This window comes from Pezoporus flaviventris, unplaced genomic scaffold (assembly GCF_033815535.1).
Source record: "Pezoporus flaviventris isolate CSIRO_AGI_PZ_B2104156 unplaced genomic scaffold, CSIRO_AGI_Pfla_v1 ptg000082l, whole genome shotgun sequence".
Classification (NCBI taxonomy): Eukaryota; Metazoa; Chordata; class Aves; order Psittaciformes; family Psittacidae; genus Pezoporus; species Pezoporus flaviventris.
This window is the reverse complement of record NW_026892630.1, coordinates 1,996,330-2,022,657: the sequence shown is the minus strand read 5'-3', so window position 1 is coordinate 2,022,657 and position 26,328 is coordinate 1,996,330. Positions and strand designations below refer to the sequence as shown.

Sequence of the window (26,328 nt, the reverse complement as noted above, 5' to 3'; positions counted from 1 at the left end):
ATTAGAGAAGTCACCTACTCCACATGTACTTCTGCTGACAATTACACATCATAATTGTAAATCAATACTTTCATATTTCTCCATTTCAGTGTAAAAAAAAAAAAAGAAAATTACTCAGCAAGAAAATTGATCTCTCCATACCTTAATAAACTGTGTATATCATTAACATGATGAAAAAAGAAGGCAAAAGAAAGGTAAATGAAGTATTTTTCACTGACAAGCAGGGTAAAGGAATTTTGCAAGGCCTCCTTATTTAAACTGAACAAAATATGGGACAAAATTTCAGGTTCAGACACGTGAAATTAGCTACCAAAACACATTTAGGTTGATTTCAAGAGTTGTTGGATATCTGCAGCACCTTGTTTTTCCATTCAAACAACTCTTAATAAGGTTTCCAATTATCTTGTCTTGGCTGAACATTAAACTACATGAACAATCATGGTGGAGAAAGGCAAGTTACTTGAATTTATCTTTTTTATTGCTTGCTTGCTCTCTCCATGGAAATCTTCTTATTGGCACATATTAGACCACTCACAGGTCAGGTAATTAAAACTGCAGCATTAAGAGCTTTGGCCATGTCAATGGATGGGGGTGCACTGGAGAGAACTAAAATACTAAAGCAAAGCAGAAGAACATGGACGGAGAAAGTGTCCCTGTGGCTTAGTGGAAGTAGAATTGGACAGATCCTTTTCAGTCTCTAACAGTGCTGATAAATCCTTCACTTGGCTTTGGATATACACGTAATCTACACCCCCCCTCTTTCACATATATGTATATACACTTACACATGCATATATGGTGTATGTATATGTATCTGCGTATCTCTATGTATGCGGACTATGATAGCCTTCATCCCCTATAGCCTCCTGGTTCAGTCCTGCTGTTATACTGCTAATTCCAACAAACCCCATATATTTTCTTTTTTAAATGGCTTCTTATTTTGTTATCACCAACTTCTGTCAGTGCTTTTCAAACAGAGACGAAGGTGTGCTGTCTTGATGATGCTCTGAAATGAAGGTAAACCACCAAACATACTATAGGTTAGCAATAGAGAAGCAATATATAATGAGTGTGTCAGAGCAGTCTGTAGCACAAATTCTGTTTTAAACAAATATATGTATTTCTAATAGATCAGTCAGCCTTAAGAAGTGATGTTAAAACTTTTTTGGAACAATGCTGATTTAGCTGAAAAGTTGGATTTTAGGGTAACCACATGGAATTGCATAATATATAATTTTGCAAAGAATCTTTTTATCCATCATGTTCAATGGAGCCTATGATTTGCTCTGCAATCACATGCTTTATATTGAAATAATTCTTTTCCCAGAGGATTTTAAAATTAACCTTGAACTCAGTTAAGTACCTTATCTAGAAACAAAAGCATGAAGTTAAAAATCCCCCTTACTTTTAATGGTGCCTGCTAGGCTTACATGGAGTGGATTCAGGTCATATAGGGGAGAATATGTTATACTGAGTATTTGTGAAAAGACGTTTAATTCAGAGATGTGCCACTCAGTTCACTCTGAAACAGCTTCTATACAAAGAAATACAGCACATGACTGTTAGTAATGATATTTTGTTAATTAATACTATAGCCTGATTTAAACTTCACAGAATGGAAAGAAAAGGATGACACCCTGCTCTGAAATGTTTGTCACTCCCCAAAGAGCCAAGTTCAGTACAGTGGGTAGAGATTTCTTCTCTTTTCCTCTCCCTACCTGCCAAATGGAGCAAGCACCCCTTCATGGCATCTAAACTTGCACCTGAAATGCTGAAGGTGATGTTCCAGAGTAATTCTGCCTGATTCCTGCTTGTGCCTGGCTGTTTCACATAGATTCCTAGAGAGCAAACAGGTTTTTCTTGCTCCTCCTTTGAATCAGTAAGTTCATTGTAATAAGAATGGGCAAAATTCTAGTGTATGTGCTAGGGATTAAAGATCAGCGAGTATAAATTGTCGATCTATAAGCCACGAGCCACTAGCTCTCTTCGCAGTTTGACCTTATCCTTATACGTAAGAGGCAAGCGCTGGTCTAAGCCCAGAGAGCAGCGGAGCGCCAGGGCTGCAGTAGCAGCTGAGCACAGCACCCACAACACCTTTGTTGCATGAGAGATGGAGATCATATTTGGTAGGAATAAAGAAGAACACCCAGAGCCCATAAAAGCTAAGGTGCAAGGTAAGTGGAAGAAAACCTGTTCTAATACGTGTGGTTATGTTGGTGTTTTCAACATTGTTTACCCAACACAGCACTGGAAAATGGAAACTGCAGAAGTGCGAAAAGTGAGTTTTGTGTAAAGTACTGATCTTAGACAATATTTATGCTCCAGCTGCGGGACTTTCCTCTTTTCATATTTCTGTGTACTTTTCAAAGGAGTCTGAACGGGATTCACTGGAGTTGCTGGCGAGGGACAAGTCTTGGGGTTTAATCTGGTGACAGACGCTCCCTCCCCCATGGCTCTGCTCTGGCTTTCGGTTTCTCCTTGCTGTAACCCTTCCCTACCCTCTCTGTGTCTGCTCGCACTCTTCCCTGCCTCCTGGAGACAGTCACTAAAACCGGGGTTCTTCAGCAGTAGTATTGCTAAATAGGAAAGCAGCAGTAATGGAGGCAATGGTCTACCGTTGAAAAGAGGGTTCAGAAGTCAATCTGTGCAGAGTATCCCTTACCGAAGCAGTTTTAAAAGGCTCTCTAGGGATAAAAACTTGATCAATATATTATTCTCACTGCTATTTTATACTTTACAGAAGAGGTTTTTGCTACGTTTACAGGAGAGGTTTGTTGCTGAGAACCCCTATTTAGTAAATGCATGCTGCACTGTTTGAAATACATAGTCTGAGAAAGGTACACATCTAGTATCAATTTTAAAGTCACTTCCTGAGTACAGCATGTGCTGCAGGACTTTGTTGTTGTTGTTCAGTTTGCTGGCTGAATCGGAAAAGACTTTGTGTCAAAGTGCTTTGCCACAATTTGCAGTGGTTTTATGACATTTTAATTTTTGTTCCTCAAGATAAAAACTTATTACTGAAACATTTGAAGTTGTTTGCAAACAAACTATGTATCATCAGACCTGATCTGTATTATGCAGTGGTTTATTTGAACAAAGACTTCATTTTTTGGTAAATATTCCTTCACTGGTAATGGGAATAATTATTTCCCAATTATGAAAACTAAAGAGAACTTTGATCTCCTTAAATATTTTGCTAACCCTGAGCCATGCCAGTATTTGGCTCCATGAGACTCTGTTGATATGATCGTTAATAATGTCCACATATTTGGAGATCCTGAGGTGCCGTTGCTGTGTCTTGATGTGGTACAGAAAAGTACAATTATTTCCACTTCAGATGAAAATCTGAAGCAAAATGATACAAAGTCCAGATTTCTGAAACTATTTAAGGGCTTTAGGATGCTGATTGATGCCAGTGTCATTTACAGAAGTTCTTAATTCCCACTAGGATGAACTTTCATCTAAAAACTTAACCCTTTGCTCTGTGCTTTTCATATTGGAATTGTCCCTGAAACTACACTGACTTACACCAGAAGTTTCAGGAGCTGCATCAAATCCTCAGCGCCTTAAAAAGAAGATCCCCTTTTTCCCTGTTTATTTTTTCCAGAAAAATTATTTTATTTGCCTGCTCTGGTACTTAATAAGCACCTTTATTCTGACATAGAGGAATAATCTCTAAACAAACTCTTTAGCCCTAGGAGCTGCAAGATGTTCACTGAATTGCAGAAATATCTGCTTTTCTTGAACGATGGCCCCAGAGCAGAAGACAGTTGGACTGGGTCAAAATCTTGCAAGACCTCATATGAAGCAGAAGTATTACATTTTCACCATAGTGAAAGACAGATTGGTTGCAGCAAGACCGCATGCAGTTAACCCAACTCAGTGTTAGCATTGCAGCCCATGCGCATTGCAGAGATTTAGAGTGCTTAATGGCATTGGTGGGAGGGTAGGGGCACAGAAGACTACACTCACTACACTGCAGTCTCCCATAGTATTGAGGAAATAGCAAGGCCTACAGTCTCCTGTTGCCAAATAACAGAAAACAGGAAGAAGGGAAGTGGCAAGAAGAGAAATGCTTGTACTTTAGGCATATAAGCAGACTAAATTTGTTCAGCAATCAATATTCAGTAGTCAGCCAAGCAAAAATGATATATCTATTTTGAATATATAGTTTATTTAAGATCACCATCCTATTCTCTCTGAAGGATTTTTTCTGCTGCTAAGTCCTCACTGTCTTCTCATCAATTATTTTTAGCTCCTCAAGTTTTGTGCAGTTATCTGTATTAAAGATTAAACCTTATTCATCTTATGAAAAAGCCCCTATGATTATTACATTGGAACTTCTTGTATTAGTCAAGAAAGGTTTGGTTTTAAGGCTCTTTCAATATGTAATAATAATAATGATAGTACATCCATTCTGTCCACAATATTTTATCTCCCTCCCACATTCCAGAACCGTAACAGTAATTAAGTTGTGTGAGTGTTGTGGCATGCAGTTGGTTAGTCTGAGTGAGACTACATTTTATGTAAAGCTGACATTAACTCCATATCCTTCCTTTGCAGGTGGATGTTTTTAACTTGTGTCCTTAACGTAATTTGTTCAAAGATATGGCATATGACTCTCTTTCCCTTACCTAAAATGGTCAAAAAAGGAAATATTCTCTCAGAAAGTGGCCTAAGTCCTTCTAAGATCTTGGAAAATCTTAGGGCAAAACAATTATTACTCCTCTGCAACTGCATCAGCTTTAACAAAATTGAGCATTTCCATAGGAGGACATTTCTGTCTGCTGTAAAGGGAATATTAATTACAAAGTGTGTCAATATGTTCAACATGGGATTAAATGATAAGGGGAATTAAAAGTTTGAAATAGCTTTTTATGCAGAGACAATGTTCAGAGCAGGCATTGTGTGGATAAATAGCATATGATCTTCAGTGTTCCCTCAGGAGGCATACACACAAAGAAGCAAGTGAAGCATATCAATCTGATATGCTTTGTTCAGCTCTTTAATGAAATTCTTTGATTGTTGTTATTCTCTGTGTCAAATGCTAGGCAATGTATTTCTTGCAGGGTTTTGATGAGGAACATTTCTTATTCAAACCTCAGCAGTACTTACGGATTTTCATTATAATATTCCTACCCTTTATTTGTGTTCAAAACACCAACATCATGACTAGTGTCACAAAATCACTCCCCAAATGACATTAAATTTTGCTTTGTAATTTTATTACTGAAATTTTCACTGTAATTCATTTAGCCTGAAGTTTAAATTGATGTCCTGAAGGCGGGTGCAAGTCATATAACCTATAAAACGTGTTTATTTCTGACAAGCTCTAGCTTTTCCTGGCTTGAGGACAAAGGTTTAAATATATCATTTTAAAATCTGAGTGCAGGAAAGGAAGGTCTGATCTTATTTACTTCCTGTTACTTAGCAAATTATTCCAGCAATTTCATCTTCTTATACTGATCTCATACAGCAATATTCATGCAGAATATTACCAGTGCCACATTTTTGAGCAGATCACATTTTAGTAAGCCCAAACTCCAACATAATTATATGCTATTACAAATCTTGACACATCCATAGTGTAGCTGCCTATATGAAGCCTATGCTGTTGGGAAAATTATCCTCTAACATGCTCCTCCCCTAAATGAATAGATGATGGTATCTCCTTTTTGTTTATAGGTCAGTTGCCCACATGGTTGCAAGGGATACTTCTCCGAAATGGCCCAGGGATGCACACAATCGGGGACACTAAGTATAATCACTGGTTTGATGGCATGGCTCTGCTGCATAGCTTTACATTTAAAAATGGTAAGTTCTTGCACATCAGATTAAAAAGAAACCCAAACCAAACCCTAAGAAAACCTATATTTTGGTGCCTTGTGTTGCTAATTCCCAATTTGATTAGTGTTATCAGTTTGCATGTTTCGTCTGCAGCGTGGCATGTGTGGTGAGGTGGTAGGGAAGGTGGGGAAGGTCTTTCCAAACATATACTCACACCTCACTCTCCACAGCAGCAGGAACATCTCTGCAAAGCGATTTCCCCTTTTTTTTAAATGTTTTTCCTTTTTTCTGGAGTGCCAAAGCTCAAAACTGTCTGCACTGCAGGGCAGCCTGATCTCTGAGCTGGTCACTGCAGGGCAGCCTGTGCCTTCCACCCAGAGCTTCCAAGTTTCCAGCTGGATCAACCAGTACAAGAACTGTAATACCCAAAGGTTTTTCTGTTGTGGATGAACAGCCTAGTTTCAAAGAAGCCTAACATTACCCCTTTGGGATTTGGCTGCAGCTATAACAGCAGCCAGGAAAGAAACTAGGCCACTGTGTCACTTAACATACCAAACCTCGCTTATGTAGACTTGACACCCCTGCAAGCAGTCCTCCTACTTGTCATATTTGTGGAGAGAAAACAGGCAGCTCCTCTCTCCAAAGCAACCTCATATTTTGTTTTCAGCTAAAGCACTTTATACACATTCAGCTCTTTTACAATGTGGGGCAGGATTTTTTGCACCTAGATTCTTCGTGCAAAAAGTATGTATCTGTAAAAGAACTGAGTTTTACTCCTTTCATCCTCTGTTCCCAGTGTTTACCTTTTAGTTTCTGTGACTGCAGGCATTTAATGCAACTGCAGGATCTCCTTGCATGTTCAGCTCTACATCTTTAACAAAATAACCTATAAAGAAATGACCAGTACATTTTATATTACTCACCTAAAGCAAACAGAGCTCAGTTAGTTCAATTCTAGTGTACCATTAAATTGTTTAGGATGGATATTGATTCATGTAATTTGTTACTTTCTCATAACTTAATTTTGTCAATACAGGAGATTTACCACCACTCTCACATTAACGTGTAAATAATCATTTTCACACAGATTGTCTTAGTTTACTGGAATAGTTCATCCAAATCCCTCCTTTCCTCTCCCCAGTCTTCCAGTACTGTCCAAATGTGTTACGAGTCGAGGACTATAGCCAAACTGCTAGCAATCTCAGCTGCCACAACAGTCCTGGCCTCCTTAGAGAGCTGAGAGAGCCTTCCAAACCAGGGAGTTACGGGCATTGTTGACTTCACTGCAAACTTTTCTTAGCTAAAGGACAGCTGCTTGGGAAACTCTGACTCTACCTGTGCTAATTTTCGAAAGAACTCTGCATTAAATGTGATAAAAACCTGTTTGTCCTTTGTCAGGTGAAGTTTACTACAGAAGCAAGTATCTCCGAAGTGACACATACAACAGCAATATAGAAGCAAACCGAATCGTGGTGTCTGAGTTTGGAACTATGGCTTATCCAGATCCATGCAAAAACATATTTGCCAAGTAAGCAATGTTTTTTTTTTCCAGCAAAACTCTTCTGTCTACTTCTTTCTCCAGCACAGATGTCTTTCTGTTTGCCCTGGACTCACATTCACAAACACAAAATCTGTTTTGTAAGTTTACCATTGCTAAATATTGAAAGAGATAAATCCAAGCATTGTATTCTCCGTGGGTTATTCTAAGGCAAATATTTATATTTATTTTAGGAGCAATATTGGGTGTTTTATTCACTATTGAAAATGTTGTAATTTCGAAAAAAAAAATTTTCAAGTGTTTTGCAGAAGTTTATAAAAATGATAAACTGTAAGAAGAGAAACAGAAAGGAAAAGATTAAGAGATGAAAGAAATTTGTTAAATTTCATTTAACAAAAAGATGAAAAGCATCAATAATTGAAATAAAATCAGAAAACTTTTTGATTAAAGACCATGCTTACAAAAAGAAAAGTGATGAAAAATTACAGTTCTTTCTTGAGTCAGGTGCAGTGCTTTCAAGGACTACATCAATAGGCCTGAACTAATCCAGCATTCAAAATCAGAACCACTGGGGATTACTGCAGTAGCTGCTTTCATACTGTTAGGAAGTATGATAGCTTTGTACGTGTATATGAGAGGCAAGGTGTAAGCCATCATGTTACCTATCACCTGTCTTGTACAATTGGCGTGGGTATTCCCTAATAAATGCAAGTAGCTTACCCATCCCTCCTTCCTGGCCCAACTACCTCTGATGACCTTGCTACCCTGAGATAAGATGCTTTTCTTCTTTCAGTTATAATCAGGTAGTGCTGGCATTTTATGTTCAAAAGGGATATAAGCAACATTGTTTTGGCTTCAGGTAAATGTGATAAAATCCTACACTAATAAGAAAAACTGTCAAGCCTGTATGTGAAGTTGAATCTTCTTTGAAATCATAATTGTTTTACAGGATAGGACCAGGAGCTAAAATATTCCTTCAGGGATTATATGAATCCATCTATTTTATGAAGGCATACACTAAAAAACCCACCAGCTTCTGGATAGAAACTGTTTGACCAGATTTTCACAAATTTTACCTCTGTACAGGGCATTCTGCTATTTGTCTCACACCATTCCTGAGTTCACAGACAACTGCCTCATCAACATTATGAAAACTGGGGATGATTTTTATGCTACCGGTGAGACTAACTTCATCAGGAAAATTAATCCACAGACTCTGGAGACATTAGAGAAGGTATAAATGTCTGTCGGTCATTGTAGTTCCTTGTCTGATAATGAATAAAGTTTCAGGCTGGCTCATAAGGGTCTGTTAAACATGTGCAGGACACATGTTAACCTGGAAAACCACATTTCTTCTTCTAACATTCTCTTACTTCTGAATTTATGATAGAGTGGAATAGGGAAGATACCAGCTGTTTTAAGAACTCAGGAGTTCAAAACGAAATCCCAGGTAGTTTGGGAAAAACTGGGTTTTTACTTGTACGTAATCTAGCAAGATTGCAGGAATAATACCACGATGACATGGTTATTTTGGATGATTTCCATTATTATGCCTCTGTAGTTATCAAATGATTTACATAAGTAGCAATTCAGTAGGTCAGTTATATGACTACTTGTCAAATACGTTATGCAAGATATTACTTAATTATTAAAGTGAAATCTTGAAAGATACAATGAGTTTTTTCTAGTACACAGTACTCTTATGAGTACAATTTCTAAACTTTAAATCAAATAGAAACCTTTTGATCCAGAAGATTGCTGGACTCATAGCCCAATTAAATAAACTGCTTTCAGGATTAAATGGGCATTTGCAGAGTAACTTCTTTAGCCAGTCCTCCTGTTGTGTTATGTAGCTGCAAGGGAGAGGTGAATGTAATTCAGATTCTGTAACTTGCTTTAGCCTTGAATCAGGAAATCGTTTGATTACATACGTAAGTAATTTGGCTTGTTGAAATTTCAAGACCTTTTGAAAATGGGGGACCAATAAAGGCTGCCAGTGATAAAAAGCTGGTGGATTTATGGTGTTAGCCTAGATCAATTTTAATTCTCTTACACATCTCTAATATCTCCTATTGTATGATTTTTCAGGTTGACTACAGCAAATACATGGCGGTAAATCTGGCAACTTCTCACCCACACTATGACAGTGTGGGAAATGTTCTCAACATGGGTACTTCAATAGTTGATAAAGGGAAGACAAAATATGTTATATTTAAGATTCCTCCCTCTGTGCCAGGTAAGATACTTCTCATCAGTATTTTCTAGAAACTTGTTAGTGATTTCTTTTCTTCTGAGGTTAGGGGGTGGTGATACAGCTCTTCTAGAAAACAATAGCATTAATTTTGTTAATTTTAACTTACTGAGAACTGCTTAGCTGGTCTGGGCAAGTGCTATTACAAATTCAGAAGAATTTGACTTTGAATATTACTAGAGTGAAGTAACTCTTTTAGAAGAATTTGCATTCCCTGTATTGTGATGTGTAGAAAGAGAATGAACAGAAACAATTTTAACTATAGGGCAGTACATATAATTTTAAGTTGTAAATTTTAATTTTCTTCATAAATGAAAATGCTCTTAAAATGCTGATATTGCAATTATAGGGAAGCATAATACCAAACAATACCTAATAGAGAGTAAATTCCTCTCCAACCTAGCCTACGCTAGGCCTTGCTGAAATAGCCCTTTGTCCACAGAGCAAATTGCTTTCTGTTTTTAATGGAAGACAATCTGTTTTTAATATTGTCTATTAAAATCAGCTGCTACTACGATGTCTGTCCCTTGGTTGAACAACCAAGAGGCCTTCCACAGCTGAAAGATAAGTTTGTCATTTCTACCTGGGGCTCAAACAAATTCAGTATAGACCAAACAGGAACATCTGCTTAGAAGTTCAAAAATACAGGGGCATTTGATCTGCTGATTTAGTTGAAATCTTTCTCCTCTGTGCTGGAACTTCTGAAGACAGTAAACAGTGGAATCAAATACTAAGGCAGTGGAGCTCCGTCTAAATGGATCCAGCATTGAGATATTACTGTTTCTTCACTCAGATGCAAACACCTATGTTAGGTATGCATGAGTAAACACGTCACTTTCTTAATAGGAATAAAGTGAGAAGAACATGTTGTTCTACTTCATACATGGGAGAAATCCAAGCACAGGATGGTATTGGAATTGCTAAGAAACATAATTTTATTTTTTATCATTTATATTCAGAAAGAGAAAAGAAGAAATCTTGTTTCAAACATCTGGAAGTGCTATGCTCCATCCATTCTCGCTCTCTGCTCCACCCAAGCTACTACCATAGCTTTGGAATCACAGAAAATTACATTGTCTTCGTAGAGCAGCCATTCAAACTGGATATGGTCAAACTGGCAACTGCTTACATGCGTGGCGTGAGCTGGGCTTCCTGCCTGGTCTATCATAAGGAAGAGAAGGTATTTTTCCTAATGCTGAGCAATGGAATCAGCCAGGCCAGTTTCTTCCACACTGCTCTGGTTTTCACCTGGTTCATTAGTTTCAGTAGTGCCTCATTTTTTTTCAACCCTTGACTTTCATGTTGCACATCTTTTTAGAAGTCGTAGTTTTTTTAATACTATCTCCTGTCTTCAGAAGTTTCACAAATAAATATCTGATGATGAAGTGCTTGACAAAGAGGATAGTTTGGCATTGTTAAAAATACTATGTGCTAGCAGAGAAATTCAAAACCACACTAGCATCCCTTTCACAATACATTATATATATGCATATGCATATACATATGTATATATATACACATTATATATTTTTTTTGGATAATAGACATTATAATACTGTATACTATCCACAATACACAGTATTTCTGGGGGGCCAGGAATGAAACTTACATGTCTGGGATGCTACTCTGGGTTTTTTTTGTGCAAAAAGATGTGCACCATGAATACATATATAATGTGTATATATATATACACATATATAATGTATTGTGGATAATATACATTATTATACAGTATTATAATAATCAGATGTATTGCATCTGACAGGAGAGCCAATCTGATGTAATTTGCAACAGTAATATTAGCTTTAAGCTTTTTCACACTCATGTTACTTTGGCATTTTTTGGTCTTCAGCTTGGAACCTTCTGTCTCCTAGCAGCAAATCCTGAGTTCTTAATTTGCTTCAGTAGAAACAAACAATACATTAGAATGTTGATGGCTACCATTAGAAAACAGTTTTCTAAATAACTATTTGCTCTTTGTTAATATTTTAAAATAATGTTTCCTCTCTTTCAGACTTGGTTTCATTTTGTAGACAGGAGGACTAAAAAAGAAGTATCCACCAAGTTCTATACAGATGCTTTGGTGCTTTTTCACCATGTAAATGCTTATGAAGAGGATGGCCACATTGTATTTGATGTTATTGCCTATACAGACAACAGCTTATATGATATGTTCTACTTAAAAAACCTGAGTAAAGACTTTGAAGAGAATACCAAGCTTACCTCCATGCCAACCTGCAAACGATTTGTTGTTCCTCTACAATACGACAAGGTAGAAAGAAAATGTCTTTTTAATCTGTTCTTTGGCCAGGTATCTAAAATACATCAGTGCGAATAATGGGTGAATTATTAGTTGCCAGCCCTTAAATGCAAATTTCTAATTCTTTAAAAATATCGTATACACAAAGTGTGCAGGAGTTTTGTGTATGTATTGTGAGAAATGGCAATGAACAGCTGGACCTACAGTCACATGGATGCAGGTTCAAATACCATCCATTATGGAGAACAGGGCTATTGAGTATTTCTTTACCAGTGATATTATTTGTAAAATGTTGTCAAATATGAGCAGATTTAAGAACTTGGCCATTGACTGGAAGGGCATGCATGAGTTTTTGCACAATCTGTTTGTTCCACTTTACTCAAGCCTACATATACTCACACTCCCAACTGCTGAAATGGTTTTATTAAAATGAGAAGATTTCATTAAAGGGAGAGATTTAGCAGGAAGAGGAAAGATTTTATCTTTCAGTTTAATTTAAAACATCATTTTACATCATTGTTTTCAGGGAGGATTTTATACTGCCCAACAACTTGAGCAAGTTTCAGCCTGATACATTTGGAAGGGATAATACTTTTCTCTCTACATCCTAGAGTCTTACTGCTTTGTTCATGTCTCAAAACCAGCTACACAGCAATGACAAAGGGTGTGTTGGATCACACCAGCTGTCCAAACTACACTTCAATCTTCAGAATTCAGTAATAGTGTATTAAAAATGAGAGTGCATTACACCTATTTTTGCACTCAATTTATAGCAGGTGCAAACAAACTTTGGTGACTTCTAATGGGAATTAGATACCTAATTCCTTGAAACACATCTTCATTAATTACATTCACAAACTATGAAATCAAGTTATTGTTCTTCTGGAGCATAGCCATGTCTATCTAAACTTTTTTAAAGGCTTGCTTTATTAAAAATGTGATATATTCATCTGTGATATACTCAAATCCTCTGGATTTAACAAGATTTCTAATGAAGAAGTCAGAATATAATGTTATAAGGTAAACACCATACAAAGGAACGTCTTTGTTTAATCCCCAAATTGTCTATATTAATATCAAACCTGATGAAATATCTAAATTAGAAGCATATTCTTAGAGATATTACTTTCTCAGCATATGTCTTTTTCAGGATGCTGAAGTAGGTTCTAATTTAGTCAAACTTCCATCTACCGCAACTGCTGTAAAACAGAAAGATGGCAGCATCTATTGCCAGCCTGAAACCCTGTGTGAAGGTGAGACATACCCATTATACAAATCTCAAATATGTTATTTTAAACACACATAGATGCGTTCTAATAATGCCTAACAGCTCTTTATATATGTAAGATCTTTACAAAGGTAAAAGAAATAAAACTTTTAATTAATGCGTTTAGTGTAGCTATTGACAATCTTTTTCTTCTTTACTTCCCTCCTAAGGGGCTATCCAGTAATGTATGACCATGAACCTCTTATATATGCATTTACCAAGAGTGAAATCCTTTAAATGTCTGAAGTTACATCATTTTAATACTAACACAGGATCCCAACTCTGATCTTACAACTGTTAATATGGCTTGCAAATCTACTTGTTGCAAGAGTAATTTTAATTAAATAGGTCTGTTGTAAATAGTAACTTCAGCTGTTGTTGTATTTTATAAAGATTTCCTTTGAAAGTGATTTTTTTACACTTTTTTTCAGGGGATAGTAACAGGAATATATAAAGAATGTATATTTACCTAAAGTGAAAGTAATTGCTTAGAATGGTAGTCTCCAATTATAACTCAGATGTTGACATCTCATGTATTTCTGAAGAAAGAAAAAAAGAAAAAAACCTAAACAAACAAAACCCCCACATCCTCATAAATTCTAGTATAATGAATCCCTAAGAATAAAAACAATCCTGGCTTAATTTTGTTATGTTACTGTCCATCTTCAGCTTTTTAAAAGTTCAGATATACAAAATCTATTCAACATACTGTCAAAGTTTTTCACAGGGAATAACATCCTGAAGTTTAGCATACGTAAATGTATACTTGAGTAATTTTTCTTCACTTGTTCCTAAGTCTTTAACTTTATTTTACCCAGGGATAGAACTGCCTCGCATCAACTATGACTATAATGGCAAAAAATATAAGTATGTCTACGCAACAGAAGTCAAATGGAGTCCGGTTCCTACAAAGGTATAATTAACATTTACAAAGTCATAAACTGTATTTGTAGACAACAAATCAAATTAAAGCAGTTATAAGTAGACCATGCTTTCCCAGTTTGGCCCCAAAAAAACAGCCTAATCTCATTCATACATGCTAATTCAAAGTGTGTGGCTCTGAGGCCAGAAACTGAACTCTTGTTTTCAACATCAAGTTAAAGCTTCTAAACACTGCAGTTAGGTATGGACAAACGCTGTATAATGTGGACAGACTTTTTATAATTCTTATTCTCTGACTGTAAGGCAGTGCAAATTGAGGTCACTGTTGGTTCTTGTATATAATTACCACAACTGATTACAAAATAAATCTGGATTCCTGCATGATGCAAGGAAATCTATTGCAGTAATTCTGAGAGTAGCTCAAACAAATATGCAAGTTTGTGATTTTCAATGTAGATAATTGGTGCTTGACTCAAATGTAATAAAAAATGCTGCTGGAAGGTTTTTTTCATATCATTTGTTTTTTCACAATAAAGAACAACATGTCAGTTGCTCTTTATTGAATGGAGGCACAACAACCACGCACAATCCTTAGGTAAGTTCTGATAGCAAAATTGCTGTAATCTTGGTTAGAAGGGAGAATTCTTCCAAATCATTCCTCCAGTAATTTGGATAGATTCATTTTTGTGTAAACATATCTTTTGACTAAAAAGGTCAAAAGGGAAAAGAATATAACTGCATCTGTATGGGTAAAGAAAAGGCCTTAACAGAATTGAACTGAAAATGCCATGCAACCCCACTGGTGATTAGTTTGGTCAGGCACTTACCCATTAGTATTGAGATGAAAATCTTCAGTAAATACCAGTATCTGTGTGGAATTCTTGCCCCATTGGTTTAATCTTTACACATCACTATTAATAGCCATTGTTCTGGCATATATATTCTCTCTAATAATAAGAAAGACTTGAGAAATACTGAGGTCCCAATGAAAAGAAAATCATTCACACAATTAGAAACCAGAAGGTTTAAATCCTGTTTCCTGAATTACTACAGAATTGCAGTGATTTGGTGCATGTCACTTAAATGTCTGGGCCCTTGACTCTTCCTCTTTATAGTAAGGGCATTAATTATACTTAAGTTCTCCCATGATGTCTAAGTATTTGTAAAATACTTAAAGCCCATAAATGAAAGGTGTAATTGTAATCTAATGAAATGGCATTAAAAGAACATTGTTAGATTTTGCAGCCGCTAAATGTAACTCCAAAGTTTAACATTTTCCAGGTGTTTCCCTCTTGTTACAGCACATGCCTTGATGCTCTTTAGCTCTTAGCTAATCCTCCACATTGTATTTTTGGAATAAACCACTGTCTGGGTCACTGACATTTTTCTTTTCTGGTCACAACAATTTAGATCGCAAAATTCAATGTCCAGACAAAGGAAATGCTCCACTGGGAAGAGGACCACTGCTGGCCTTCTGAGCCCGTTTTTGTGCCCAACCCTGATGCAAAAGAAGAGGATGATGGTAAAATGATGACAACATTCTGAAAGATGGGGTTACATGAGTTTTGCATTAAATCTCACAAGTTTCATTGTTCTTAGTCGAGGAAGCTGGGCTGTTGCTTGCACTGTGAGGTTAAAATTAGCACCAGCCATTTTACTCCCACAGAGAAAAGAAACCCAAAGCAATATTAGACTAAAATCAGCTTGTGTAATGTCCCAGGACAAACATAAACAATCAAACCAATGCTTAGGACTTTTCAGAGAGCCTTGGACCTGGAGTTATCAATAGTTTGGAATTGTTGAAGCTGTGGGAAGTCAGTGTTGTTACAGATGAGAACATGAAGTAGCACTACAAGTATCCCTGAAATCTTGATCCAGTTCTGTTCTCAAGTGACTCCTTGCAAAGGCAAATGTTAAATAGTTGGAAGGATGAGTCCCATAACTGCCAGGCACACAATTCAGTGTTGGTTTGCCTTTTTTCTTCCCAATAAACTGCAGGAAAGAAGGGAAGCATTCATTAGTCCTTTAGCACTCTCAGTAGACTTTCAGTTTGTCTCCTAAGATTCTTAGGAAACAAGAACTGTTTTTCTGCTTGGTGTAACTGTTACGGGCTTCTAATTCTTCATTTGTATGTCACAGGTATTGTTCTGACCTGTATTGTGGTGTCTGATCCAAAGAAAGCACCCTTCCTACTTGTCTTGGATGCTAAAACGTTCAAAGAATTGGGCCGAGCCATAATAGATGTGGAACTGCATCTGGACCTGCACGGAACTTTTATACCAGAGAAAGATTCTAAGACTGAAACTGAGTAAAATGCTACTTACCCTATCACACAAGCTTAGACAACCTTATATGGAATGGGGGATAATATTTTCCAGGAACCACTTTATCTTAGGAGAAGAAATGACTAAACATAAACTCTTCAATAACTATATATAATATGTCATAAGAGATAACTTTTATTACAAATAATTATATGCACAAATGGTACATAACTACTCCAAAAGAAGAATAATCGGTCTTAAATGCTAATGTTATATACAACTTGTGAGGCACAGAATAGGAGACAAAGGTAACAACAAATGATTTATTTGAGTAGAATATAGCTTTCTGAGCAAATAAAGTACTGTATTTATAGGGTGATGCATACCATGAGTCACATGTGTCTGCAGCTCGTGTAACTTTCATTGACTGTTTCAAAACTGCAGCTCACAATGAAAGTTGTCTCCTGCCATAAAACTTCACTATCTGCTATGATACTAATAACTCATGGCAATGCATTCTCTTGGTGCTTGATTTCCTAAACTCCACCATAACCAAAGTATTAAACTGAGGTGCTACAACTTTCTAATTTGGAACCTAACCCCCCCTCCCCAGCTTTGCTAATAAATTAATCACTGTTTTTCCCTTTTATGTTGACAAAAATGGGTAACTAGAAATAGAATATATGGGTTTATGTAGCATTCAATTATACTTTAGTGCTATTAAATCTTAAACACTTCCTATTTAAATCAGTTTTCCTTGAGGAGAATATCTGACATGGTATTTCATGTAACTAGATGATCAGATTGTGTGAAAGGTAAACAGAAATGCAGCACTTATTAGTTTTGCTCCTAGTCTCTGTTAATAACAGTACATATATAAATGACAGCAGAACTCAGATACACATGTGCAACAAATTGTTTAGGTACAAGAGTGAAAGACCCAATTTAAACCTCATCTGAACTACACAGTAGCTGAAACAACATGCTATTGTTCCTATAGCCAAGCATTTGCTTTATTGTATGCTTAGAAGCATCCATATTCAGACATGGATTTATCATTGCCTGTAACAGATGCTTCCTAATAAAAGCACACAACTTTCATTCATAGTCACAATTAAAAAGCACATCTCAACAGAGTTCAAATGCCAAGTATACCACGACTGGCTTTTGTTACAGGAATGCCATTTCCTAATCCCCTGAACATATTTTTGTTTTCTGATTTGGGACATTGATTTTTCTTTAAATGAGAGCTTTTTAAATTTTAATTGTATTTTCCTATTACAGCTACCTTTACTGTTAGAGGCATTTTTACTGATGGAGAAAACCAGGTGTACATCCATGCATTTTAGGTGTTCATCTGGTCTGTATGCATCAACATACTACTCAGGTACCTCTCTTTTTATATGCACTCTGATCACGTCTCTGCTGCTCAGTGTTTTACACAGGTAGGAAACAGGATGAAATTAGTGTCATTTATCATCTCCCCATCACATGGGAATCTGGGCTTTGGTGACTGGTTTGTCATTATGTAAGATGTTTACAGCAGAGCAGGAACTGAACCAACATCATCCACAGTTCTTGTTTGCTCTGTAACAAATGTACCTCCCTTTCTCTGCTTGAGCCTCTGCCGTTTGACGTTATAAAGAATATACAGGCTATTTTTCATTTAATAAGAGTTCACTGTGGACAGCTGTACAGTTAAAAGATGCAGTTTTGGACATTCAGATGTTTATACATTCCATGAAGTGGAAATAGACAATTTCAGTAAGGTGTGTCTGCATAAATAGTTATCTTCAGTGTTTTCAAGGTATATTAATCCTACTATTTAAGAGAACTTTATCTTCTGAAGAAACTGAGTTTTATTCTTGTAAGTAGTATGGAACAAGCACTGGAATAGAAAACTGACTTCTCATGTTGGCAAAGGACACCAGCTCTGGGGCTGCTTTTTCTAGTTCAAAAAAGTTTCAATTTAATAAGTCTCTACAAATACTTCTGGCATTATAAGGTGGTAATGAATCAGAAGTCTAACAGTTACTATAGATTTCCTTTTGAGAGTTTGTCTCCAGAATTTCTTGTGTAGAATTCATAATGTTATGCTTTCAGATGATAATGAGTTTGGATACAGGAGTTACTTGATATCTGAGAAGCTAATTCTAGATGATCACATGATGGGAATATTCATCATAAAAACAAATCAGATTTTTTCTCTTCAGTCCAAGAAAGCAAATGTGTTGCTTATATTCATGCATATCGCAGACCACAGAAAATAAATTATAAGAACTTGTCTTGGATGATTTTTTTAAAAAGTATGCTGTATTCCTGTAATGAATGGGAACCTAGCTGAGAGTTGATTCCCCCTCATGACTGAAAGACATAACAAAATAGGTTTTTTTGCCAAAGTGTATTCAGTAGAGTCTATATGTTTATGCTTCCTGTTTGTTGGAAAGACGCAGGAAAACATAGAGGTGCAGCTGTCCTATGACCTTCATACTTGGCCATGCTGCGGCAGCTGGTCAGTGCTCTCAGCGCAGCCACCAGTGAGATCAGAAGAAACTGCACAGTCCCATGAGTAAACAATTACAGATCTGGCATAAACCCTGTTGTTTTTCTAAGGGTATAAAAGTGGGACCCTCTTGTAGCCAAATCCAGAGCCTCACCTATAGGTGGATGCACTGCACAGGAACTTCCCAGTCCCTGAGACTCCTGGCATTGGCTGCAGTGGGGCTATCCAGCTTGAAGATGGGCCTGGATGATGATTAGTGGTGATTGGTAATGTATTTCTTCTTAATCTTTGTTCTGTCTATGTAGTAATGATTTGATAGGACAAGGGGTAACAGGTTAAAACTTAAACAGGGGAAGTTTAGACTGGATATAAGGAGGAAATTCTTTACTATTAGGGTGATGAGGCACTGGAATGGGTTGCCCAGGGAGGTTATGAATGCTCCATCCCTGGCAGTGCTCAAGACCAGGTTGGACAAGGCCTTGGGTGGCATGGTTTAGTGTGAGGTGTCCGTGCCCATGGCAGGGGGGTTGGAACGAGATGATCTTAAGGTCCTTTCCAGCCCTAACTATTCTATGATTCTATGAGGCACTGCTAATTTTCCTCTGTGCTTTACTTACATATATATATATATATATATATATATATATATATATATATATATATATATATATATATGATTTGCTTTATTGTAGTTATTCCCTATACAGATACATACCTGATTCGCATTAATGCGCTTTTTTTGCTTTAGTATGCTTATTTGCTTTAGTGTGCTTGTTTAATAAACTGTGCATGTTATACAGCTAATGTGTGGTCATTTTGTTGTGCACCTTGCCTGTGAGCAGAACAAGTCCCTTGGTGAGTATTACACAGGATTTGATTAGCATCAAGTCTGTAGTCAACCTGAAGAGAAAAACAGTGATGTAAATCTGTGTTTGCCAATCCCTGTATCCTCCTATGGGAGGGACAATATGGATAAAAAACATATGGCTAAACACAGATTTGTTCAAGAATGCTTTTAGCAGTTGCAACAGTAATCTGATGAAACATTTATCCTGAATAGGGTAATACACTATCATTTATGGGCTGACAATAGCAAGGGGGAATGCATATAGGCTTTGCCAAATGGCTGCAAAGCTTGTGGTTTTTTTGTGGTAACTTGGCACAAGGCAGTGAGCCTGTCATTTGATTTGCTTCCCTGACACCCTTCACTGTGAATGAAACCTTGAGGGACTGATAGGTTTGATTCTTCTTTTGCACCAATTTAAGTCGTAAATCAGCCGAATGAAACTACAGAAATTACTGTAATGGCATAAAAACAAAATCTAAATTTAGTGACTACACATAAAGACTGTAAGGATAGATAGCTCTGTTAAAGGAAAAAAAAACATAGTTGAGCAAGAGAATCAGGCCATGGGTTTGCATACATATTATTACTTCAAGGATGTTACAAATGGCCCTTTGGTTGGTAGAGTGCTTTGGTTTCTCCTTTTTTTTTTTTATCAGCATGTTTCATTAAATACAACAAATAACAAAGCATAATAATTAATTTGTTCCCTTGAAGTGGATATTATCTGTTACACCTTGTCCCATTGCCCCACATAGGCAGCAGGAGGAAGCAGGAGCCCTGTTTACTAGGATGAGTTAAAAACCAGAAATACAACTATGTTTTCCTACATTACAACCCATGCAGGAGGCACAGAAACAAACCAGTGTTTTTCTTTTTAAATAACCAGGCCACTCAATGACAGCTTTCGCAATAATTTAAACCACTGTTCCTTTGAGTATGCAATTACCCAAGTATTAATAACAAGCAAAACACATCTTTCAGCCGCAGTCAAGAGGCAGAGTGCTCTCTGCTTTCATTACCCTCAAAGAGAGCTGGGGATGCGTCCTCTGGATCTGTTGTGCTCTTCCTCATTCTACACTTGGCATCCTGCATAATTATACCCTAGCCAGAAGTGACCTTCTAATATTTTTAAATGGGTATGTTATAACAAGAAGTGATGCAAAAAGTTGCTGGTGTTTCATGCAGATTAATTTTAGACCTTCCATCATATCAGGATGTGAAATTCATCGTCTGCTGCTCCTAAAACCCCTGTTCAAAGCTGCACAATAAACCCAGAGCATGGTATGCTTTCAATGACCCCTCTTCAGTCAGAAAGCGCCTGAACAAGGGTTGAACTGTAAACACAGGCTTAAACAGGGCTATTCACACTCCACATGGGCAGGACTTGGTGCAGTGCTTCATCTGCTTCATCTGCACATGCACATGTCCCAGCTGAGATCTCCATTCGGAGAACAAAACACCTTTGTGTCTCGCTTGGGAAGGACAACGTTGCCTTTGTGAAGTCATTCATTTATTTTCCCCATGGGGACATTTCCAGATACCTTTTATTCTTTTTCCTAGTGTTTCATTCACTTTGAGATACCATTGGATTGGATTAGGATGAATTATACAATAAAGTTTTCCACATTACAAAGATAGGCATTTTTACATCACTGAGTTAAAGAAATGCAAATAATAAATACGTGTGACCCACCATAGCTTTGCTAGGTCAGGACGGCTGAAAATCTTATTCTCCCAATGGAGGAACAGAACGTGTGATGGCCTTTGGGGTATTTCATAATTTGAGAAACCCATTTCTGCTCTTGACTGTGGGAGCAAAGGCTGCAGAGCCATTTGCTCTCCTTGGAAAAGCCCATTTTTGAAACACTTCCCCTCAGTGTAAATGGTGTCGCTACTTGAACACTGGATGCTGCTAAAGAAAGCAGCAGCAGATGGAATCAAGTCGTCTTTTAATGTGCAATTAAGCACGTTAAATATACGGCCTAAACCCCTGTGCACCGACCTGAAGATCCTCTTTTTGCCGGCCGAGGCTGTTTCCAGCGGGCAGCTGTGGAAAGCAGCGCTATCCCAACTGGTCTCACTGTATTTAATTCTCACTCTCTCAAGCTAACGCCTGTCATGTTCACCTCAGGAAGGGGGGAAAGACATAAATAAAGGCGGGTTCAGACACATTATAAACCTGTCCGTCAGTCGGTCCCTCAGCCGATCAGGCCACCGCCCAGTCAGCCGCTCGCTCTCCCTCCCTGTCGCTCAGGCTGTCGGCCGCTAAGCCCGCAGCCCGCCCGTCCCCGCCCTCCGCCATCCCCTCAGCCCGCCCCGGGCATCCGAGGCCGCCTCCGCCTCGCCTCTCCCCGCCCCGCAGAGGTAGGCCGGCGGGGCGGCGCAGGGGGATGATGTCAGCGGCGGGCTGGAAGCCATGGTGTGAGGGCAGTGATTGAGGTGGCCGGCCCGGCGCGGCACGGTTTCGCTCGGTAACATGTCTGGGCCGAGCGCCGTGTCGGACCCCCAGCACCCGGCGAGGCTGCTGCGGGCCCTCAGCTCCTTCCGCGAGGAGAGCCGCTTCTGCGACGCGCACCTGGTGCTGGAGGGGGAGGAGATCCCGGTGCAGAAGAACATCCTGGCGGCTGCCAGCCCCTACATCAGGTACGGCCGGGGGAGGAGGGCTGCAGCCGGGCCCGCGCCCTGCCCGGGCGGTGAGTCGGCGGGAGGCCGCGCTCCGGGGGGCGGCCGGTTATGTAAGGAGCAGGCTCGGCTTCGTCTGAGGGCGGAGGAGCCGGGGCGGGCCGGGCGCAGCGGGCCTGCGGAGCCCGGAGTTTGCTTGAGCACCCCGGTGGCAGCGGCGGCCCGGCCGTACCCGCCCTGCGGAGCTTCCCCCCCGGCCCGAGTGCCCGTGGAGGAGCCGCCTGCTCATTGAACTGTGGCTTCGTGCAGGTGCGAGAGGCGGCGTGGTTAACTACCGGGTAAAACCGCCCTGAACAAGTTAAGTGCTGCCAAGTGCCTGGTGTAAACAACCGACCCAGAAACAAGGAACTTTGAGGGGCCGGTGCCTGTGCCCGCTGTGCCCGCTGCCAGGGCTTCCCCCGCCTGCTCCTCAGCCTCGTTTGTCTTCTCCTTGGCAGCGCTTAGCACGACAGAGCTCCGGGTGGTGGTGGTGGATTCTGAAGTACATCCGATTCTAAATTTAAGAGAAGATTGCTTTGTCTCCCCATCTCCTGTTCCCATGTGCCCTCACAGTATCCAGGAACAGAACTTGGAAGCTGCCAAAGGTGCCAGAGCTGGGAGAGCCGGTGACTCCTGGCAGCGAGTGCCAGCAGTGTGTGCAGCCAAACCAAGCCGTTTGACAGTGAGCTGTATTAGCACAGTCACGGTTTCCAAGGTGGCCCGGCAAACATCTTATCCTGGCCTGTGTTTTCAGTGAAACCCAGTTAATGAAAGGTCCTGCTGCAGCTGTCAGCAGCAGCTTGAACTTGTCACACTCAGTGGTGATCCGCCCTGACACCAAGTCAGGATATACCCACCGTAGGAGATCTTCACAGCATGTAGCTACGTGTCAGGAAGCGTGAACAAAAGGTACAGGTGGTTAATTCTAAAGGGTTTTTATTTTACGTCCCATAATTTGCAGCTAATGAAGACATTAATTTTGTCTAAGTCTGTAAAGTAGGAGAAGACTTTTTGGTATCATTTAAACACAGGATTATCATGAGTCTGTAGCAGACTTTTGGTAATGGCTGGACATTCTTTCCAGCTGTAGCTTCCTCTGAAGTTGTAATAAGATCTGAATATTTGCTCAAGGTGGGGATGGGGAGTCTGTCTGCTACTCTCAGAATAAGATGGAGCCTACTTCAGTGTCACATTGGCATCTGTTGTTAGGCAATGCAGTATTTTGGGTGACTGCTGCAGTACAACTTTTGACTTTCTCAAGTACAGAAATAAACTAAAAATAAATAGAATATTAAGTTGGTGACTAAATTTTAAATGAGTGCTGACTGTGGACAGAGCAGCAGTTCTCCTCAGCAGTTTGAGCTAGTCAGTCTACCTACCCAGCTAGAGCTGAGTGTAAAATGAAATAAAATTCACAGAGAAGGAAGATCAGCAAGAAGTTGCAAAATTTGCAGAGCCTGTGTACTACCAATAACTTTTTTCGCTGCTTAAGAAGCAGTTTTGTACACTGTGGTGAAAGACAAATGGAAGACATGAAATTGGAATGAACCATTGATCCAATACTCTTCAAAATGCTTGAATACTTTTCAGGTTGTTGGTCATCTTATTTTAGATGATTGTATGTCATATCTGAAATTAAGGTTCAGAAGGGTTGCTGTAGGTAGAAAAAGGCCATATTCTTGGAAAAACTGCTGTTCTGCTGTAACAGAAAGATGAGTTTAGAATCATAGAATCAACTAGATTAGAAAAGAGCTTTATCAAGTCCAACCATTGCCCCAGGACTATCAAGACCACCAGTAAACCATATCACCGAGTGCCTCATCTACACAGTCTGTGAACACTTCCAAGGGATGCTGATTTGCCCAGGAAGCCTCTTCCAATGCCTGAGCACTTCTCCATGAAAAAATTTTTCCTAATATCCAGTCTAAACCTCTCCTGGCACAGCTTGAGGCTGTTACCTCTTGTTATATCCCTTGTAACTTGGGAAAAGAGATCGACCCCCACCTCACAACAGCCTCCTCTCAGGTAGTTGTGGAGAGTCATAACATCCCCTCTGAGCCTTCTCTTCTCCAGACTAAGCTCCTTCAGTTCCCTCAGCCATTCCTGGTAAGACTTATTCTCCAGACCCTTCACCAGCTTTGGTGCCCTTCTCCGCACCTGCTCCAGCACCTCAGTATCTTTCCTGTAGTGTTTACAGAAAATATGCTGTTTTTTACCGTGGAGAAAGACTGCTTAATTAAAACATACTGTAAATTATTCCATGGAGAAGTACATGTTCACAGATTTTAATCTTTAAGTACTGCATTTTGTTCATCTCTGAAAAAGGGACTGGGGAGACATGAGTTAAGCATGTATGAGGAGTAAGAGCCCCAGACATAACTACAGTAGCAATAAAGCTTGTAGTCATTAGAGTTGTGGGTTTTTTAAACTCGGAATTGTTCAGGGTCACATCCCATGAAGGAATTTATTAACTATGTGTGAAAGTAGGTTACATGCATTAAAATATAAATATGGTTAAGTGTTTTTTTTTTTTGTTTTGTTTTTAAGCTTACTCATCCTTTCTCCTCGGGCTTGCAAGATGTATAGTACCAAAGATACGTTCACCTAGCTCTTGCATGGCACATTAAGAAGCAGATTTGTATTACCTGCCTTTGCAGAGCCTAATTTTTACCTGCTGCCTGTCTCTCTCCTGTTTATTGCTCCAGGATCTATCTCTTAGTCCATCTGGTCTCCACATGGAGTAGAATTAGTCAGGTAGGTTACTAGTGTTGGAGCATGATGTTTCCAGCCAAAAGTAATGTTTCAGTGGCTCTTTTTGGAGATGAATTTTATCTCCAGCCTGTGCAAATCCCATGTATTTTGAGTGCTGACTTTTAAATAAAACAGTTGGCCTAGGTTTTGATATAAAGAGTTATTGCAGGAGATGCAAGACTTTTAAGTCCTTGTATTTTACGGGTAGATGATTCCAAGGCATGCTCTGGTACCATAGGCTGTTACAGTCTCCAACTGCCAATTGATTTGGGGTGGTCTCGCTTGAAAAATTCCAATACAAACCTCAGAAAAGTCCAGAAACTAAATTCAGAAGTGAAACTTGGAAGAAACATGAGTGGATATGTCAAATGTACTCAGCAGTGAAGCAGTGGAAGTATGAGCTGGCATGGTGTTTTCTGTATCTGGCTGTGTTGTTATGTTTTGTGGCTGTGGGCAAGTTGGTGGACGAGTTCAGAATCTGTAGGGTTTGCATGAGTGCTTAGTTTAGGGTGTGAGTAGGAAAGTAAGGCATGGGCTCAGGGGGTGGTTGGGTGTGAGCAGAGTCGGTGTGTGCTGAAGGATTTGTGAAGCCGCAGAGAGAGGAGCGTTACCTGTTTTTAGTTTTGCATGGAAGCTGTTTGGCTGACTGGTTATGAGTAGGACACTTGTAAATTATAGTGATGAGGCTTTCCTCTAGTTATTTGGCAACTGAATTATCCATGCAGCTAAAAAACGGCAGCTTCAGTGGAGAGAGGACAGGTGGTATGAAGGGGACGCAGAAACACACAGAAGTGTTACTGGTGTTGCAGGTCCCATCTGGCTTTCTTGCCCATAAGGTAGCTTCTGCATGTACAGAAGAAAATAAGTGCCTCTTTCATGAATACATTTTCAGCCTGTGGAAGCAGTAGGACTTTAAATTTTTGTGGTAATTTGATTCTTGAGGTCTTGCCTCAACTGCCTAATGCCAAGTTGTTTGTAGCTCTCTGAGTTCAGTGAGGTTTGGGGTAGTCGTGAGAATTCCTACAGAACTGCAGGATATGTGAAGTTTTATCTAATCCCTCTGCCCCTGAAGCAAATCCTGTCGTTTGCAAAACAGGGAAGTCTTCCTGCCTATCTCTAACATCTTGTGGTGTGTTCCTGAGCCTGAGAACAGGAGGTTTCTTCAGGAAGAAACTGCCATAGGACAGAGAGTGCTTTGACTCAAAGTGATGCTGTTGTGCGTCCCAGAGAAGTTAAGTTCGAGCCAGGTTACCTCTTGATTTTCTCTTCTGTAACAAATCTACCAGAAGCCTGTGCTTCTTTCCAGCAGTTTGTATCCTGGCAATTGCCCTAATGTAGATATAATTCTATTGCCCTG

The 26,328-nt window shown here is 39.1% G+C and overlaps 2 protein-coding genes across 3 annotated transcripts in view; both read left to right on the top strand.

Moving 5' to 3' along the window:
- Window positions 1–1,891: 1,891 nt before the first annotated feature.
- BCO1 (beta-carotene oxygenase 1) lies at window positions 1,892–18,500 on the top strand. Its single transcript, XM_061475027.1, has 11 exons — window positions 1,892–2,174; window positions 5,686–5,814; window positions 7,186–7,315; window positions 8,372–8,519; window positions 9,374–9,521; window positions 10,496–10,716; window positions 11,551–11,808; window positions 12,947–13,049; window positions 13,882–13,976; window positions 15,356–15,467; window positions 16,085–18,500. The coding sequence occupies exons 1-11, from the start codon at window positions 2,111–2,113 to the stop codon at window positions 16,255–16,257; spliced, it is 1,581 nt and encodes a 526-aa protein (XP_061331011.1). The 5' UTR covers window positions 1,892–2,110; the 3' UTR covers window positions 16,258–18,500.
- A 3,442-nt stretch (window positions 18,501–21,942) lies between these two features.
- Window positions 21,943–26,328, top strand: part of GAN (gigaxonin) — a 31,402-nt gene continuing 27,016 nt past the window's right edge. For both annotated transcript variants that reach the window (XM_061475045.1, XM_061475046.1), the window contains exon 1: window positions 21,943–22,202. In XM_061475045.1, the coding sequence (XP_061331029.1) occupies window positions 22,036–22,202 (167 nt within the window). In that variant the 5' untranslated portion in view covers window positions 21,943–22,035. The remainder of the gene's footprint in view (window positions 22,203–26,328) is intronic.

Excerpts from the sequence above, each read along its gene's own strand:
- BCO1 (XM_061475027.1), top strand. The coding sequence starts at position 2,111 with ATGGAGATCATATTTGGTAGGAATAAAGAAGAACACCCAGAGCCCATA. Across the intron at positions 2,175-5,685 it reads CATAAAAGCTAAGGTGCAAG|GTCAGTTGCCCACATGGTTG; the intron begins GTAAGTGGAAGA and ends TTTTGTTTATAG. Across the intron at positions 9,522-10,495 it reads GATTCCTCCCTCTGTGCCAG|AAAGAGAAAAGAAGAAATCT; the intron begins GTAAGATACTTC and ends ATTTATATTCAG.